This window comes from Pongo pygmaeus, chromosome 1 (genome assembly GCF_028885625.2).
Source record: "Pongo pygmaeus isolate AG05252 chromosome 1, NHGRI_mPonPyg2-v2.0_pri, whole genome shotgun sequence".
Taxonomy (NCBI): domain Eukaryota; kingdom Metazoa; phylum Chordata; class Mammalia; order Primates; family Hominidae; genus Pongo; species Pongo pygmaeus.
Window position 1 is genome coordinate 205,029,899 of NC_072373.2, and position 15,580 is coordinate 205,045,478.

Genomic DNA, 15,580 nt, shown 5'->3' on the forward strand with positions numbered 1-15,580 from the left:
AGAGGCTTAAACAACCTCTAGGGGACAAATTTGCAAGGTTATAAGATAGAACTGCTTCTTTTTTTTTTTTTTTTTTACTTAAATTTTATTTTTCTGAGACACGGTCTCGCTCTGTTGCTCAGGCTGGAGTGTGGTGGCATGAACACGGTTCACTGCAGCCTGGACCTCCTGGGCGCAAGTGATTCTCCCACCTCAGCCTCCCGAGTAGCTGGACTATAGGCACATGCCACCATGCCCAGCTAATTTTTAAAATATTTTGTAGAGATGAGGTCTTGCTTTCTTGCCCAGGCTGATCTTGAACTCCCAAAGTGCTGTGATCAGAGGTGCTAGCCACTGTGCCTGGCCTAATTTAAATGTTAAATTCTACTTTTATCTTGTATGTCATCTCTCCAGTCATTTTCCTGGAAGACCTGCTTTTAAGAATGTATAGGGCTTAGTGCGGTGGCTCATGTCTGTAATCTCAATGCTCTGGGAGGCTGAGGTGGGAGGTTTGCTTGAGACCAGGAGTTCAAGACCAGCCTGGGCAACATAGCAAGACCCCATCTCTGCAAAAAAATTTAAAAATTTCCTGGGTGTGGTGGTGCGTACCTGTAGTCCCAGCTATTCAGGAGGCTAAGGTGGGAGGCTCACTTGAGCCCAGGAGTTTGGAGGCTGCAGTTAGCTAATGATCCCACCACTGCACTCCGGCCTGGGCATGACAGCGCTAGATACTGTTTCTAAAAAAAGAAAAAGAGTATAGGGCAAAATCTCTACAGAAAGGGGGAAGAAACCCCCTAGAAGGGCAGGACCTTATAAGGAAAGAGGAGAAGCCAGTAGCCTGTTTAAGTTCATACACCTTAAAATTAACAACTATGCCCCTGAAGGATACTGGGTAATCACAACTCAAGAGATGGACACAGCAAATGCATTCTCTCTCCAAGTCCTTCCTTTAATGTCAGGTAGTGCTTCAACCCAAACACAAGCAGTATACATACCATAGAGAAAGGGACCTGAGGGCATCTGAGTCATGCATGGTGTGGTAGATACAAACCTTAGCCCAACCCAAAGGAGCAGTCAAGGGCCTGGAAGAAAGATGGTATGCTCTTTCCCCCTCCTCCTTTCTCTTTCCTACTGGGCTTAAAGTCCGTGGAAGAGAAAGTTTTTAATCAGTGGAACTGATAAGGCCTCAGGGCCGTGGAGGGTAGATTTGGTTGTTCAGTAATATAAAATGTGTTTAAGAAAAAAAACAGCCCAGGCTTCCCAGCAGTAGCCCATGTGTCGGCTGGTTCAGCAGCCTGACCTCTACATCTAGACGAGGAAGTGAGGAGGGTGATTGCTGGGCATTGGTGTAGGTTTATGACGGAGCAGCATAAGATTTTCCGTGCCCTGTGAACATGTATACAAACATTTATAGCCCCTTCCCCCCAGCCCTGCTCTGCTGCAAGGAAGCTGCTGAGAGTGAGTGACAGCTGGGCACAAAGTATCTTGTGAGACCAGTTATAGGGTCTAATGCAGTGAAGTCAGTCAGTCATTTAGGACCTATTTTCACACAGGGGCAAGGAAAAACCAGAAACAACTTCTCTCTTACCCTTTAAACTAGGATACTTCATTCTACATGATTACCTGAAACAAACGTCTCAGGTCAAATCACAAGCCTTAGCTTCTGCTAGGGTTTGAAGTCTGGGAAACATATAATCCAGCTCTTCTCTTTCAGTCCAAGCTCTAGCTTGTCAGCAAGACTGTTGCAGAAGATCTATCCTTAAGAGGCAGAAACATCTGCGGTGAGGAAGGCAGCTATTGAAGGTATTCCAGGAGCATGAGACTGAGTTTGCAGAGCTGAGGGTTGTCAGTTTCCTTTTCTACTGATATCTTCTTCCTTTAGAGCAAACTTCCTCCGTAGGACCTCGGAGATAAGCACAGCAGGGTCTTCCTCCTTCAATAAACTCCGGTTCCTAGAGACACAATAATAGCTTGAGTACTTACTCTTTCCAGTGTAGTGCTGTGTATCTTTGAATACATTATCTCATTGAATCTTCACAACAATCTTACGAGGTAGGTGCCATTACAATTCCCTTTCACAGATAAGGAAATTGAAGCACAGAAAGGTTATACAAGTTGCCCAAGGTCACTGGTCACTCAGCAAGTAAGCGGTGAATCCAGAGTTCAAAACCAAACTAGCTGGTTCCAGATCTCATCTATTAACTAGAATGCTTTACTATTTCCTGAAATAGCTATAAAGTGTGGGCAAAGTAAAGGACCATCAATCTGTTAGAGTTGGCCTCTGGTGGCTAAGCTTCTGCTTCTGCCTTCTGGCCCTATGTTTTCTTAGTAGCATTTCCCAGAGGGTCAGCAGGGGAAGTGACTGATGACTCTTGGCTATTCTGACCCTTGATAGTTCTGGGGAAAAGGTGTGCTTGGGATTTCCTACTACCCGGTCTCCCCTTCAGGGGAGATGATTTTTTATGAGAGCCAGAATTAGAGCAAAACATTCACATAAGAAACTCATGGGAACAAAACCAACTCCAGACTGAAGTAGGCCCAAGTTATCTGATACATCATATGAGAGGGTCCTAGATACCTGGTAAACAGTTGCTTGAAATCCTAGTGAACTTATATACATTCATCATGAAGGTGTTTTACTGGTGATTAAGCTAAATGTAAGAGCGAAGACTGACTATTCAACCTTCAAAGCAAAAACAAGAGGGACTGCGTTTGGTTGGTGACATATCTGAACCTTTGCTGACTGGGGTACTTTCCCATTCTTATTCACTGACCCAGCTCCTTCTGATCCGATGACACAAGTGGGAGGAGGGGGCTAGCAATAAGGGTCTTGAATCTAATTTGGTCCAAAAGGCAAGTAAGAGAAAGTTTGAGAGTCAACCTATAAAACATTGTGTTCAGAAGAAAACAGCTCAGAGAAGACCAAAAGCGGCAGCAACTGAATTTGGGAATGTGGAAGACCAAAGAGATATGGGTGAGTATGACCAACCTGACTAGGGCCAGTGAAGGAAGGTTAAGAGTGACTTCCCTAAATGGGTCAACTGCCAGGAAGCAATGAGGGAGTCACTTAGCCTGGTCTACTTTTCAGAGGGAAATGGATCCCAGGAGATAAAAAGGGATCCAGGGCAAGTAACTTTCCCTTTAACAGGAACTTTATCAACTCAGGAGAAGACCTCACTTCCCTGTCCCCAAAACAGTTTTTCATCTGCATTAACAAACAGAGCTGCACAAGCTGGGTACTGGCCATCAAGGTCTGGCTCTCAAATGCCCAGGAACCTGCATTCAAACCAAGCTCCTCTGGTGAGTCCTGTGCAGCTGTTGAAACCGCAACCCACAACTGGAGAAACACTATGCAATGGGGTGACTCCCTGAGGCTTCTTTGCCAGATGAAGTTTTTCAAGGTAGGTATTCCCCAAAGACCCTCATACTCCGTCGGAAAAACCTAGAGCTCCACTCCCTGGGGTTCTACTTTAGTAAGTTAAAGGTGTATTTTTAATAAATCCGAGCAATTCTGATGGGCAGCTAGGTTTTGGAACTACTGGTGAGTCTCAAAAGCCTTGTTCTCAAATCACTGAATGTGCAGGGTTTGTTTGCACAATGGACCACTGTATTTTAAAGCAGAAATCTCCAACTTTATGAAATTCTCCTCCCACCAAAAAAGTCTACCAATTTGAGATAAGAAAACATAACAGAACATAATGTCATGCAACCCCTCACTTTGAAGGGTGGGGCATGAAGACACTGTCACTAGCAGTATGAGAACTGAAGTGGTAAAGCCACCTGAGGACAGAAGTTGGATTAGATGAGCCTTCTTGTAAAATCCCTACTAGCCTCATATTTGGTTGGGGTGACCAAACCCAATAAATGTAAAGTGTTGCTCTTTCCTCAAACTGGGGCTCCAGGCACTGGCAAGCAGGTAGTCAGCAAGCTTTATGAATGACATAACATATGGTACTACTAAGAACTTACTATGTAAGTATGTTGCATTAGATAATCGGCCATGGGCAACTCCGAGTAAATAGATACCAGAGCTCCTCATCAGATACTTACAGATCTTGGCTCTGTTTCATTCGGTGAAAGTCCTTCAGGATACCCATCATGTCGGCAAAGCTGCTGGCCTTGGACAAAGAGACGCAGTCATCCTCTTCAGACGAACTGCAGGCAGCTTTGTGTTCTGGTTTGCAACATTCAGGGCTGGCAGAACAAAGCAGGGGGACTGATGGAAGCTCAGGGACCTCCACCTCTGTCTCCTCGGTGATGTCACTAATGACAAAGGAAGTTGTAGAGTGGAATGAGGATCCAAAACAAGGTAAAGGAGAAGAGACATTTGAACTTCCTGGAGATAAGAAATCTGGCGTTAATGAAGCCGAAGCTGAAAGAGAAAACAATAGGTATGGGTGGACATTGGGGCTAGAACACAGTAGCAGTATCTTCTCCCCACAGCCCTGCCTACTGAACATTCATTTCCTGGGCTGACACCATGACAATCTGGGAGAGCCAGGATGGTATCTGTAGCCAGTGGAGGGTCATTCCACTATGCTTCTCACTCGGGGTCTCAGAAAGCTGTAGAAGCACTGGGCTTTTCCAGTGTTCCAGGAGGGCAGGAAAACCCAGCCTGATAAAGGCCTTGGCATTTAAAAGCTCCCATTCCACAACAGGCTGTGGAGTGATAGCCCTGTCATAGGCCAAAGCAGCAGTGACAGAGCTAAGGCCTGAATTTGTCCTTTTCTCTAACTAGACTAGTGCTTTTGACTATGCTCCTTTGAATCTTGCTGTGAACTAGAAGACATGTTCTGAGCAAAACCAGAATGGTGACAGACCTCCCAACCTTCCCAAATTTCAGTGGAGAGAATTTCCTCAATTTTTACATTTCTAAAAATACTTTAAAAACACTAAATACATTAAAAACTATGTTTCTAAAAAACATATTACTTCTGCTTGTCTCTTGGATGACAAAAAAGTAGCCAAGAAATATAAACAAAGTTTCAGTACAATTCTTCATAAAACTTCCATGTGAAGAAATTAAATACATGAAGATTTCAAAGAACACCATGATTTTCATGTGTCCTACCAAATGATAAATTTCAGAGCTATGACTCTGAGTCAATGCAGAGTGAAAAAATGAGGATGGGAGGAATATGAAGATAAGCCCTGAGCATCTTGGCAGAGATCCACCTGTTGGCTGTCCATGCCTCTGGTTAAGGCACGCTTCCCATCCATTTCCAGTGGTTCTGCCTTAACTGTAGACAGAAAGCTGGAGGGGTGGGTTATAGGGCTTGTTTGCATAATGGACCACTGTTTGTTTGTTTTTTTCTTTTTTTGAGATGGAGTCTCACTCTGTCACCCATTCTGGAGTGCAGTGGTGCAACTTCAGCTCACTGCAACCTCCATCTCTGCCTCTGCCTCCACCTCCGCCTCCCAGGTTCAAGGCACATGCTGCCAGGCCCGGCTAATTTTTGTATTTTTTATAGAGACAGGGTTTCACCATGTTGGCCAGGCTGGTCTCAAACTCCTGACCTCAGATGATCCACCCACCTCAGCCTTCCAAAGTGTTGGGATTACAGGCGTAAGCCACAGTGCCCAGCCACTGTATTTTAAGGCCAAAATCTCCAACTTTATGAAATTCTCCTTCCACCAAAAAAGTCCACCAATTTGAGATAAGAAAACATAACATAATGTCATGCAACTCCCCACTTTGAAGGGTGGGGCGTGGGGACAATGTCACTAGCAGTATGAGAACTGAAGTAAAGCCACTTGTGATCCCTGGTAGAAACGACAAGGCAAGGGAAGATAGGTGCTTAAAAAGGGTAAGTCTCAGTGGTGGTGGGGGGAATGTTTACTTCTTGTATTGAAAAGGAAAGCAGGGCGCGGTGGCTCATGGTTGTAATCCTAGAGTTTTGGGAGGCTGAGGCAAGTGGATTGCTTGAGCTCAGGAGTTCGAGACCAGCCTGGGCAATGGCGAAACCCTATCTCTACTAAAAATACAAAAAACTAGCTGGGCATGGTGGCATGCGCCTATAATCCCAGCTACTTGGGAGGCAGAGGCACGAGAATTGCTTGAACCCGGGAGGTGGAGGTTGCAGCAAGCCAAGATCGCGCCACCGCACTCCAACCTGGGTGACAGAGTGAGACTCTGTTTCAACCGCGGGCACGGTGGCTCATGCCTGTAATCTTAGCACTTTGGAAGGCCGAGCTGGGTGGATTGCTTGAGGCCAGGAGTTTGAGACCTGCCTGACTAATATGGCAAAACCCAGTCTCTACTAAAAATAAAAAAATTAGCCAGGCGTGGTGGTGCACACCTGTAATTCCAGCTACTCAGGAGGCTGAGGCATGAGAATTGCTTGAGCCTGGGAGGCAGAGGTTGCGGTGAGCCAAGATTGCGCCACTGCACTCCAGCCTGGGCAACAGAGCAAGAACCAGGACCCTGTCTCCAGAAAAAGGAAAGCTGGCTGGGCTCGGTGGCTCACACCTATAATCCCAGCACTCTGAGAGGCTGAGGTGGGTGGGTCATCTGAGGTCAGGAATACAAGACCAGCCTGGCCAACATGGTGAAACTCTGTCTCTACTAAAAATATAAAAATTAGCCAGGCCTGGTGGCACACCCCTGTAGTCCCAGCTACTCAGGAGGCTGAGGCAGGAGAATCACTTGCATCCGGGAGGCAGAGTGCAGTGAACTAAGATCGTGCCACTGCACTTCCAGCCTGGGCGACAGAGCAAGACTCTGAGAGAAAAAAATAATAAAATAAAAAAATAAGCTACTGTGGGCTTATGTAAGATGCGATCTTAAAGACACTTAGAAGAGGGTGTCAGTTTTGGGGCTAAGGGAGGGACTCTGCCTGGGGTCACAGGTTAATATTTTGTTCCTAACCAAACCATTCAGCCCAAAATGGCTGGTAGAAACCATCTAAGAGGCACTATAGGCTAGCCAGGCTTCAGGACAACCCCAGGGCCCAGAACCTAAGTGCCTCCAAACCAAGGACTACCATTTTCTTTACCCCTATCCTGCCCAAGAGCCAGGGGAAAGGAACAGCCTGTTATGTTCTGGCCCTGGCACAGGGGCTCCTACCTGCATCAGCTGCCACTATCTTTGCAATCTGGCTGCGCAAGTGGCTCAGTTCATCCTGCAGCTCAGTGGTGCGGCTTAGGGCTGGCAGGGCTGGCTTCTTCAGGGCCAGAAGCCTCTCCTCGGACCCACGCAGGTTGGGAACAGAGGCATTGCGCTGCATGACAATCAGAGGGCTGGGTTTCCAGGTGTGCCTCAGGGGGCGCGTATCACTCCTGGACCAGGGAAAACCAAGTAGGTCAGTGAGACACAGCAGGCCACTGTGCTCCTAAAGTTCCTTCCCCCACTCCTATAAGAGTAGCATAGTAAGGTTCTGCTCATCTCTGAGCTCACAGTTCTCATTCCTCTCTCCTTGCTGCCTGCCACCTCTTCTGGGAAGTTCTCCATTCCTTAGCAGACCAGCTGCCTCAACTACCTGACCCGGGCATATGTCTCCTCTTCATCCGCAGCAATCCAGGCGATGTCAGCCAGGGTAGGGACTGGGGGTACATCTCTCAAACACAGGTCAGAGATGTTGGGCAGGGTCTATGGAGAAGCAAAATTCATCAACATTTACAGACGCCATGATGAGCCAATCAGAAACTGTAGAATACACAGGAGGGGTACCTAATCCGGCACTGGGTGTCAGGAAGGCTTCCTAGAGGGGGCAGAAGAAGGTTCCTGGTCAAAAACATTGAACAGAGGCCAGATGATAGTCAGGCATGGTGGCTCACACCTGTAATCCCAGCATTTGGGAGGCCGAGGCAGGCAGAATGCTTGAGACCAAGAATTTGAGATCAGCCTGGGTAACATGGCAAAACCCTGCCTCTACCAAAAAAATACAAAAATTATCTGGGTATGGTGGTATATGCCTGTAGTCCCAGCTATTCAGGAGACTGAGGTGGGAGGATGGCTTGAACCTGGGAGGCAGAGGTTGCAGTGAGCTGAGATTGCGCCAGTGTACTCTAGCGTGGACAACAGAGCCACACTCAAAAAGAAAAAGAGGCCAGACGCATGAGAGTCTATGGGATTACAAACAGTTCTGTGTCTTCAGTGGAACAGGCCTGAGTCACCTTTTAGTAGAGATGGCAACTGTCTAAAATCACTGTGCCCTCTGGTGAAAATACAAGTACGAAGTCATCCACAACCTGTTACAGCAATAGGAAATTTTTCCTGACTAGCTTTTTATAATCCTGTATAGCTAATTGAGATCTACATTGTTACAGCAATGCTGTTTTAAACAAACCTGAAAATTTGAATATATTTAGATTTAAATAAAAAGAAATGATTATACAAAAGGAACCATAATAGGATTTCTTAAAATAGCTCCTCAACCTAGAGATGTTGAGTAAAGTGAAAAATTAGGATTCAATCATGTTGACTGTGATTACAACAAAGTAAAAAACATCCATCTAGAAAAAGAGAGGACTACACTAAGACATTAATAGTTATTGTATTATTACTGTGTAATTATAGGTAATTTATTTTCCTTTTACTTTTCATAATTTTAATATTTTCATGTGCTTAAAATTTCAAAATAAATTGGTAAGAGTCCCTTAAATAATATTTAGGGTAATTTAATAATAATAATAAATGCATATCTACACACAAGTAAAATTCAACTGTTTCTGCTACAAATTATTTGGTATGGTAGATGGATCCAGGATTGATCTCTCCTGCATTTAGATAGGAAACCTGGGACTCACAGGAGTTAAGTGATATACTCCAAGGTCACACAGAGAAGAACTTCCAGTGACCCACCAACTAGTGCTAAAATAGGCCATTTGGGGGAAGCCTCCATTTGTTTTCCTGATTAGCCCTGAATGCTCCTTTGCTCTTGGCAATTAAATGAGTAAACACATATAAAGTACTCAGCACAGTGCCTGACATATAGTATGTGCTCAGTAAATGTTATCTAGTATTACTAATACTACTCACATATATTCCCGCTCTGTGAGAGCCTGTGCCCTTGATTGTCTCTGCCCAGCATCTGGCCAAAGAACTGAAGGGGGTATAGCCAAGTGTGGGGACGGCCTCCATGGAGTGAGCCACACTCCCTAGCTGTCTCTCTTTTTTTTCTGATGCTTCTGAGGCAGTTAGGACCAGTTCCTGCCCAGGATCTTTAGGCAATTCTAGATAGCTGGCAATCAATATTGGGACAGCTTTTCCTGCCCCCTACACCTGCAACACTTCCAGCTCCATTCCTGACCCTAATACCAACCCTGACACCTCTTCTAATTCCAGATCCAGTTCCTACAGACTCCGCTTCTTAGCATCTTTTATACAGATTTGGCTCCTTCATTTCTGTTTCTACCTGGGCCCACATCCTTTTATGCACATATTTCTATCTCCTCTGTGTGGGTAGAAAGCAGAAGTATTTCTTTTGTGTCCCAGCTCCCCAAATGCACACATCTGAACCATATAGTTTGGGGCTGGTGCTTAACCATTAGTTCCTAGAGGGAGGCAGCTGGGACTAATAAATGCTACTTAACTTTCTACCACAGAAGGGGTCTCAAGAGACCTGGGCCGGGTAGGAATCTCTGCTGCTGAGTGGGTGCTAAAGGATCCCTAGACACAGAGGTAAGACCAAAGCACCCCAGTAAAGGATGCCCAGATTGGCCAAAAAGAGCAGGCTGAGGAATTATGGCCTCAGAGAAACACTAAAAATGGTGGAGCCAGGCATGGTGGCGTGTGCCTGTAATCCCAGCTACATAGGAGGCTGAGGCAGGAGGACTGCTTGAGCCCAGGAGTTTAAGGCCTAGCCTGGGCAACATAGGGAGACCTCATCTCAAAAAATAATAAAATAAGTAAAAATACTGGCTACATGGCCAATTCTTAGGGCTGGTGAAGAAAAGCAGCGTTCAACTCAAAAATCACAACACTCAGTGTCCCATGTGGGGGACCTGTCAGGTTCCTTGTGGTCACAGGTTTGTATGCACTCAGGAGGACACAGTGACCAGGATCTCTTATAAGCACTTTAACAAGTATTTCATAACAGAATGAAAAGTGACCAGGAAACAACCTACTTGGGCAGTACCAAGGAGTCTGGGGCACAGAAGCAGCACTGTCTGAGCCTCTACTCTCCTGCCCTTCCAACATACTCACCTCAAAGGACGCCCGGGCACACGGCTTCAAGGGTAGGTTGGTCCCAATTCTTCTTACTACACTTCGAGCAGCCCCATGTGGCTTGTTTTGCCAGATTGGGATGGTCTGGAGCAAAGAGAGATGGAGACAGCTACAACCCCAGAGAATGAATCTAACTACTGTCCTTGTCCTCTCCTCTCTAGCAGGGAGACTGAATTCCACAAACCTAGGGACAGGGCACTCTCTAGGGGCAAGTCAACTCTCAATTATAGTGAGGGCAGGTTCCCCAGTTGCCAGCCAACACCCTGGCCAGCCACCCAAGGGAATACCTGCTGCTGCTAAGGCAGTCAATGTTGGGAGGGTCAGGGAAGGGGAGAGGAAGTAGCTGAGTGTAGAGATTATCCAGGCTTTCCTTCCCGCCCTCTGTACAGAAAGGCAGACATACACTGACTCCTGAAGTGCCCCAGGATCATAGTTGGTTCTTCTTAGGGGGAGGGAGTGAAACGGTGGCCTTGCTCCAATTCCAGGCCTCTGGAGAAAGGAGTGCTCAACTGGAGAGTCTCAGAACCTTATACAGTACTTCAGCAGGCCCAGCACCCAACCTTCCCCACCATACCCCTGCCCTGGGAATGCCCCTTACCACACTGGCTTCCATTTCCGACATTTGAACCAGCTCCTGCACTTGAAGGACAAGGCAGCCACTGGGCAGCTCCGGAAGGCGGGAGGCGTGACTCCTTCATATCAGGCCATCTGGAGGAGCACCAGATTTCCCTCTTGTGAAACAACCCCCCACAGTGGGGATTCAATGGTCACCACACAAGCCCCACAAAACCAGGCCCTGCAGAGCCATGACTTCACAGGGGAGAAAATCAGCCCAAGAGGCTGCCCTCACCCAACACTTCTCTAAGTCCAGACTCTTAAAGGTTCTGTTAAAGATTTGCGGCCAGGCACGGTAATCTTTGCGGTAAAGATTTGCGGCTCACACCTGTAATCCCAGCACTTTGGGAGGCCGAGGCGGGCGGATCATGAGGTCAGGAGATCGAGACCATCCTGGCTAACACAGTGAAGCCCTGTCTCTACTAAAAATACAAAAAATTAGCCAGGCATGGTGGCGGGCACCTGTTGTCCCAGTTACTCGGGAGGCTGAGGCAGGAGAATGGTGTGAACCCAGGAGGCGGAGCTTGCAGTGAGCCGCCGAGATCACGCCACTGCACTCCAGCATGGGCAACAGAGTGAGACTCCGTCTCAAAAAAAAAAAAAAAAAAAAAAAGATTTGCCTAGTGAGCTTGGCCAACCCAAGAGCCTTCCTGGGCTCTCAGGTTTCTTGAGGCAAAACTTCTAAAGATGCAAATAGAATCCTTGGTAGCTACAAAGCTCATCTAGCCAAATTATAAGTACTATCCAAGGCCAGGATTCATTCTTGAAGATGAGATGTAAAAGCACTGCTGGGCCCTTGCAAAGGGAGAGATCAGAGAAAATAGGAGAACGAACACCAGCTCATGCTAATCTCAGTCTCCTGAGCTACAGAGAAAAAGAGCCAAAAAAGTTTATCCTGGCTCAGCCACCTTCTGGCTTTGCAGCTACAGGCAAGTTATTTAACTTTTCTGAACGCTGGTTTTTCCATCTGGAAAAAGGAGACAGGAAAAGCTGCCGCTGGAGGCTACCTTAAGGGTCAATGAGTGAAACTGGGTTGAGTGCTTAATGAACTGTTAAAACATGACACAGATGGGTGAGGTGATATCTGACTGCTCTTCACAGCAGTCCTTGCATGGTGAGTAGATGCAATCAGTGTGCTCGTTCATTCACTTGTTCATCAAACGCCAACAGTACCCACTTGTGCCAGGCCTTGTGCTGGGCACCGTAGGGGCTATGGAAGGAGTAAGACACAGTCATGCTCTCAAGGAACTCGCTGTCCAGCAGAGTGATAGGACATGAATACATACTTCTAGCAAAGGCTGAGTATCACTAGGCAGGTGGCCAGATGAAGTCTGAGCTCTGGCCCTAGTGCCCTGTAGTAAGTTGCGAGGCAGTAGGAAATGAAGACAAAACAGCAAGAGCACAGGTCCAGCCCAAGGAGGTGAAGGATATGGAAAGAGGAGCAGAGCATGATAAAGCTACAAAAGTAGGGGGCAAGTCATGAGGTCCGGGTGAGAAGTCACTGGGGAGCCCTGGACAGGCTCTGAATGGGGACAGACTAGACTGACAAAGCAGCTCTTTCTGGAGACCTCCCGTGGAGGGTCCCCTCTTCTACCCTTGGGAGAGGAGGTGTCACTCACTTTACGATACACGTGAAGAAAGGAAGTTGGACAAGGGAAGGCACTTGTCTAAGGTCACTCAGTGGTCTTGCCAGTGCAAAGCACCCAAAGCCTGGTCCAGGTCCTGCCACCTCCTGCGTGGGCTCCATCTTCTCGGCTCAGTTCAAGCCTTTATTATCAGAGTCCCTCTGTGTGCCAGGCTCTGTGCTGAATGTCCGTGTCGGCCACAAATTGCACTAACAGTGCTTACTGCCACTTCCTCTCCGACCTTACCTCCAAAGACCCAGCTAGGCCTAACCTTCACACACAGCCAGAGGAATCCTTCCCAAACACACTGTTAATCACATCGCTCATCCGTTTAAAACTGGCTTACTAGAGCCAACACAGGGTTAAATCCACAATCAGTCCCAAACCCATCTTTCTCTGCCCTCTCTAGACCACACTCACTGAGCACCAAGGCCTGCACACTTCGCAGCCAGCCCTCCTGCTCTCCCCCTTGCCCTCCAGCGACACTGGCCCTCAACCCCCAACACTGGGCCCACCTCTGAGCCCTGCATCAAACACCAGCACCCCCTTCGCCGAGCTCATTCTTCATCATTCCTCAGAGCTCAGCTCAAGCATCACCTTCCTTCCCTGCGACAGGGTCAGGTCCTTTCCTGTGCGCTCCGCAGCACCCTGCCTGTCCCTCGGAGTCCTCGCGAGAGGAACTAGATAACTGTGATCCCCGCGCACAGCACGTCTGCCTAGGACACAGTGAGCTCTTTAACGCGCTGAACTAAACGAATGAAGGGGAACACCAACTCAGCTGTCACCCCCGCCCCCAAGTGTCACTGGCTAGAAGATCTTCCCCCGGTTCGCCGGCAGCACCGGTGGGTCTTGTCACCTCTGCGCCCCGCAGCCCTCCGGAGGCTGCCGTTGCTGTCTGTTGACAGGCGTCCCCTCAGCAGAACGGGAGCTCCTCCAGCGCAGGGCCCCGCTCAGCACCCCTGGTCCCGGGGGCCCCCACAGAGGCCGCCGCGCTCAGTGAAACTTTGCCGCGCGCAGCAGTGGCCGGAGACCCGCGCGGACCTTCTCCCCGAGGGGACCGGCCAGGGCGCGCCGCCCCTCCTCAGCGGCAGACGACCCGACCTGGACCAAGGTCGGCCAAGTCCTCGCCGCCTGCCCAGCGGCCCTTGGACCCACAGGACCCGGACCGGAGTGCGCGGAAGCCTCCGAGCCACGGCCAGGTCTCAGAATGCGCGGCGGGGCAGCCCGGCCCGTCAAGCAGCGAAGCCGAAACTAGAAGCCTGAGGTCTGGCTTGGTCACTGTTTGCTGGGGAACTCCGACGAGCAACTACCCTTCGGGGACTCAGTTTCCCCCGGGCCAAGTGAGACGGACAGCTGCGGCTCCCGCGAGAACTCGCGCGGGAACAGGAGCCGCGGGCTCCGCACAGCGCCCGGCACGTAGACCGAGTCTACTAACGGGCTGGAAGGTCGCGCTCCCGCCTCCGCGCTGCCCTAGAATCTTTCTCACCTCAGGCTTGGGCTCCCGGACTCTCTCACCTCACGGCCCCTCCTTCCACCTTGGGCCGCCCAGCCTCAACCGCCCTCACTTCCGCTGACCCGCCTCCCGGAAGCGATCCTCCGCAGCTGCGCACCGAGCCGCACCTACGCGCACCCTCGGGAGGCGGGTCCAGCTGGGTGGTGAGGGGAGCGCGGCTCCCGAGTAGGCGGCCGCCGATCCCGCGGAGCACACTCCCCTCCATCGAGACCGTGTCCCCGCGGGGTCTGTTTCCCCGGGAGGAGTTGGCTGCGTTTGGAGATCCCTGGGCCTAGTATTCGTCGCGTCCCCCTGCTTGTTGCTCTCCACGTTTAGCCCCATCCGACTTCTGGAAGCCGAGGGGTGTGTCGCTCGACCCCTAAAATATGCTCCTACCCCTAGGGCAAACTTCAGAATCCTCACCCTGGCCCCCTTCCCAGTTCTTGGTTCCCAGGCAAGTCCCTTTGCAAAGCCTCTCTCCAGCAAGAATGGGCAGAATGGGCCTCTTTCTCCTCTGACTCCTGCCCTCCAGCACTTTGCAGCTTTGTTCTATTTTAGCCTCTCTCTCTCTCTCTAACACACACACACACGGTATATTCAATGAGTTTGCTTATTAGATGGGTACTTGATGCACAAGACTCCAGAGGCACTGTGGGAAGAGCCACATTCCTTCCAAGCTCACTAACCCACTCGCTCTTTGTGCTCCAGCCCTCACTGTCCTGGTCTGTGGCATGCAGTTCCTGGGTCACATTTCCTCCTCTGCCTTCAGCACAGCCTCGGGCTGTGCCTGGCTCCCAGGCTAGAGTTCCTTGGTTCCAAAGCCTGCAGTCCCCTCTGCCAGAGACAGAGCTGGTTTCATGGGTGAACAGCCCATGCAGTCATAACGGGCCGCATGCTCAGAACCCTGTACTTGGTTTAGTACTTTGCTGTTGCCGTCTTGAAATGATTTTCTAATAGGGGGTCTTCTGTTTTCATTTTGCACGGGGCTCTGCAAATTATGTAACTGGTCCTGGCAAGAGACCTCAGAGGTCATGCACCCTGATCTCCACCATATCTCAAACGCTGAAGATTGACTTCCAGGCCTGGCCCTCTTTCCAGGATGGCACATTGTGTTTTAATCATTACCTTTCCCTCCTGTGCGATGGCAGATCATGCAAGTCCACGCTGGCTGGCTGTCCTGGGTGTAGATGCTGATTTGGTGTCCCACTCAGATCCCCTTGCAGGAAGAATGGAGCCCCCTACCTGGGAATTTCCTTCACCTCCCAAGCCAATGACTGATACAAGGTCCAAAAGGCCAGTTCAACTCTGCAGTGTGGTTTATGCCCCACAGCTCTCCCACTGTGGGTCAGGCCAAGGCTGGGCTGAGACTGTTCCTGCTCAGCATTTTTCCTTTCCCTCTTCTGCTTCCTTCCTTCTTTTACTGGTTTTTCTGGAAGTACACTCCCCCCGCCAGCCCCACCAAACAAACAAAAAAAACACTTCATGCCTGTCTCAGGCTCTGCTTTTAAGACAATGAGTTTAACTTCCAGATCTTTCTCAACAGAGAGCACCAGATTCTCAAAACAGTAAGTCCTACCACTTGTTCTATCACAAAACTTATTTTGGGCAAGTCACTCAAGCCTTCGATAGGTAAGAGAGTCCCTGAAAGCATTCCAGCTCAAGTCCGCCCCAGGAGGGAGCCACCCCATGGAAGGACAGAGC

General features: G+C 49.1%; 2 protein-coding genes across 10 annotated transcripts in view; one reads left to right on the forward strand and one right to left on the reverse strand.

Moving 5' to 3' along the window:
* Nucleotides 1–1,764, forward strand: part of AUNIP (aurora kinase A and ninein interacting protein) — a 32,123-nt gene extending 30,359 nt beyond the window's left edge. The window contains exon 4 of the mRNA XM_054499751.2: nucleotides 1,694–1,764. Coding sequence (XP_054355726.1) covers nucleotides 1,694–1,764 — 71 coding nt within the window. The remainder of the gene's footprint in view (nucleotides 1–1,693) is intronic.
* Nucleotides 904–15,333, reverse strand: MTFR1L (mitochondrial fission regulator 1 like). Of its 9 annotated transcripts, none has more exons than XM_063658209.1 (7): nucleotides 13,874–15,333; nucleotides 10,746–10,855; nucleotides 10,127–10,231; nucleotides 7,458–7,567; nucleotides 7,046–7,257; nucleotides 4,030–4,315; nucleotides 904–1,931 (listed from the first exon to the last, which is right to left on the reverse strand). In XM_063658209.1, the coding sequence occupies exons 2-7, from the start codon at nucleotides 10,767–10,769 to the stop codon at nucleotides 1,826–1,828; spliced, it is 843 nt and encodes a 280-aa protein (XP_063514279.1). In that variant the 5' UTR covers nucleotides 10,770–10,855; nucleotides 13,874–15,333; the 3' UTR covers nucleotides 904–1,825. The 9 variants fall into 9 exon arrangements, with proteins under 9 accessions (XP_063514279.1, XP_054355645.1, XP_063514275.1 ...); XM_054499670.2 differs by having other exon boundaries at nucleotides 4,030–4,351; XM_063658205.1 differs by having other exon boundaries at nucleotides 4,030–4,351; nucleotides 12,382–13,993.
* Nucleotides 15,334–15,580: the final 247 nt, after the last annotated feature.

Coding starts and splice junctions, on each gene's coding strand:
- MTFR1L (XM_054499670.2), bottom strand. CDS start 10,769: ATGTCGGAAATGGAAGCCAGTGTG. Junction 10,232..10,745: donor CGGAAATGGAAGCCAGTGTG/GTAAGGGGCATT, acceptor TCTTTGCTCCAG/ACCATCCCAATCTGGCAAAA. Junction 4,352..7,045: donor GATAGTGGCAGCTGATGCAG/GTAGGAGCCCCT, acceptor TTTCTCTTTCAG/CTTCGGCTTCATTAACGCCA.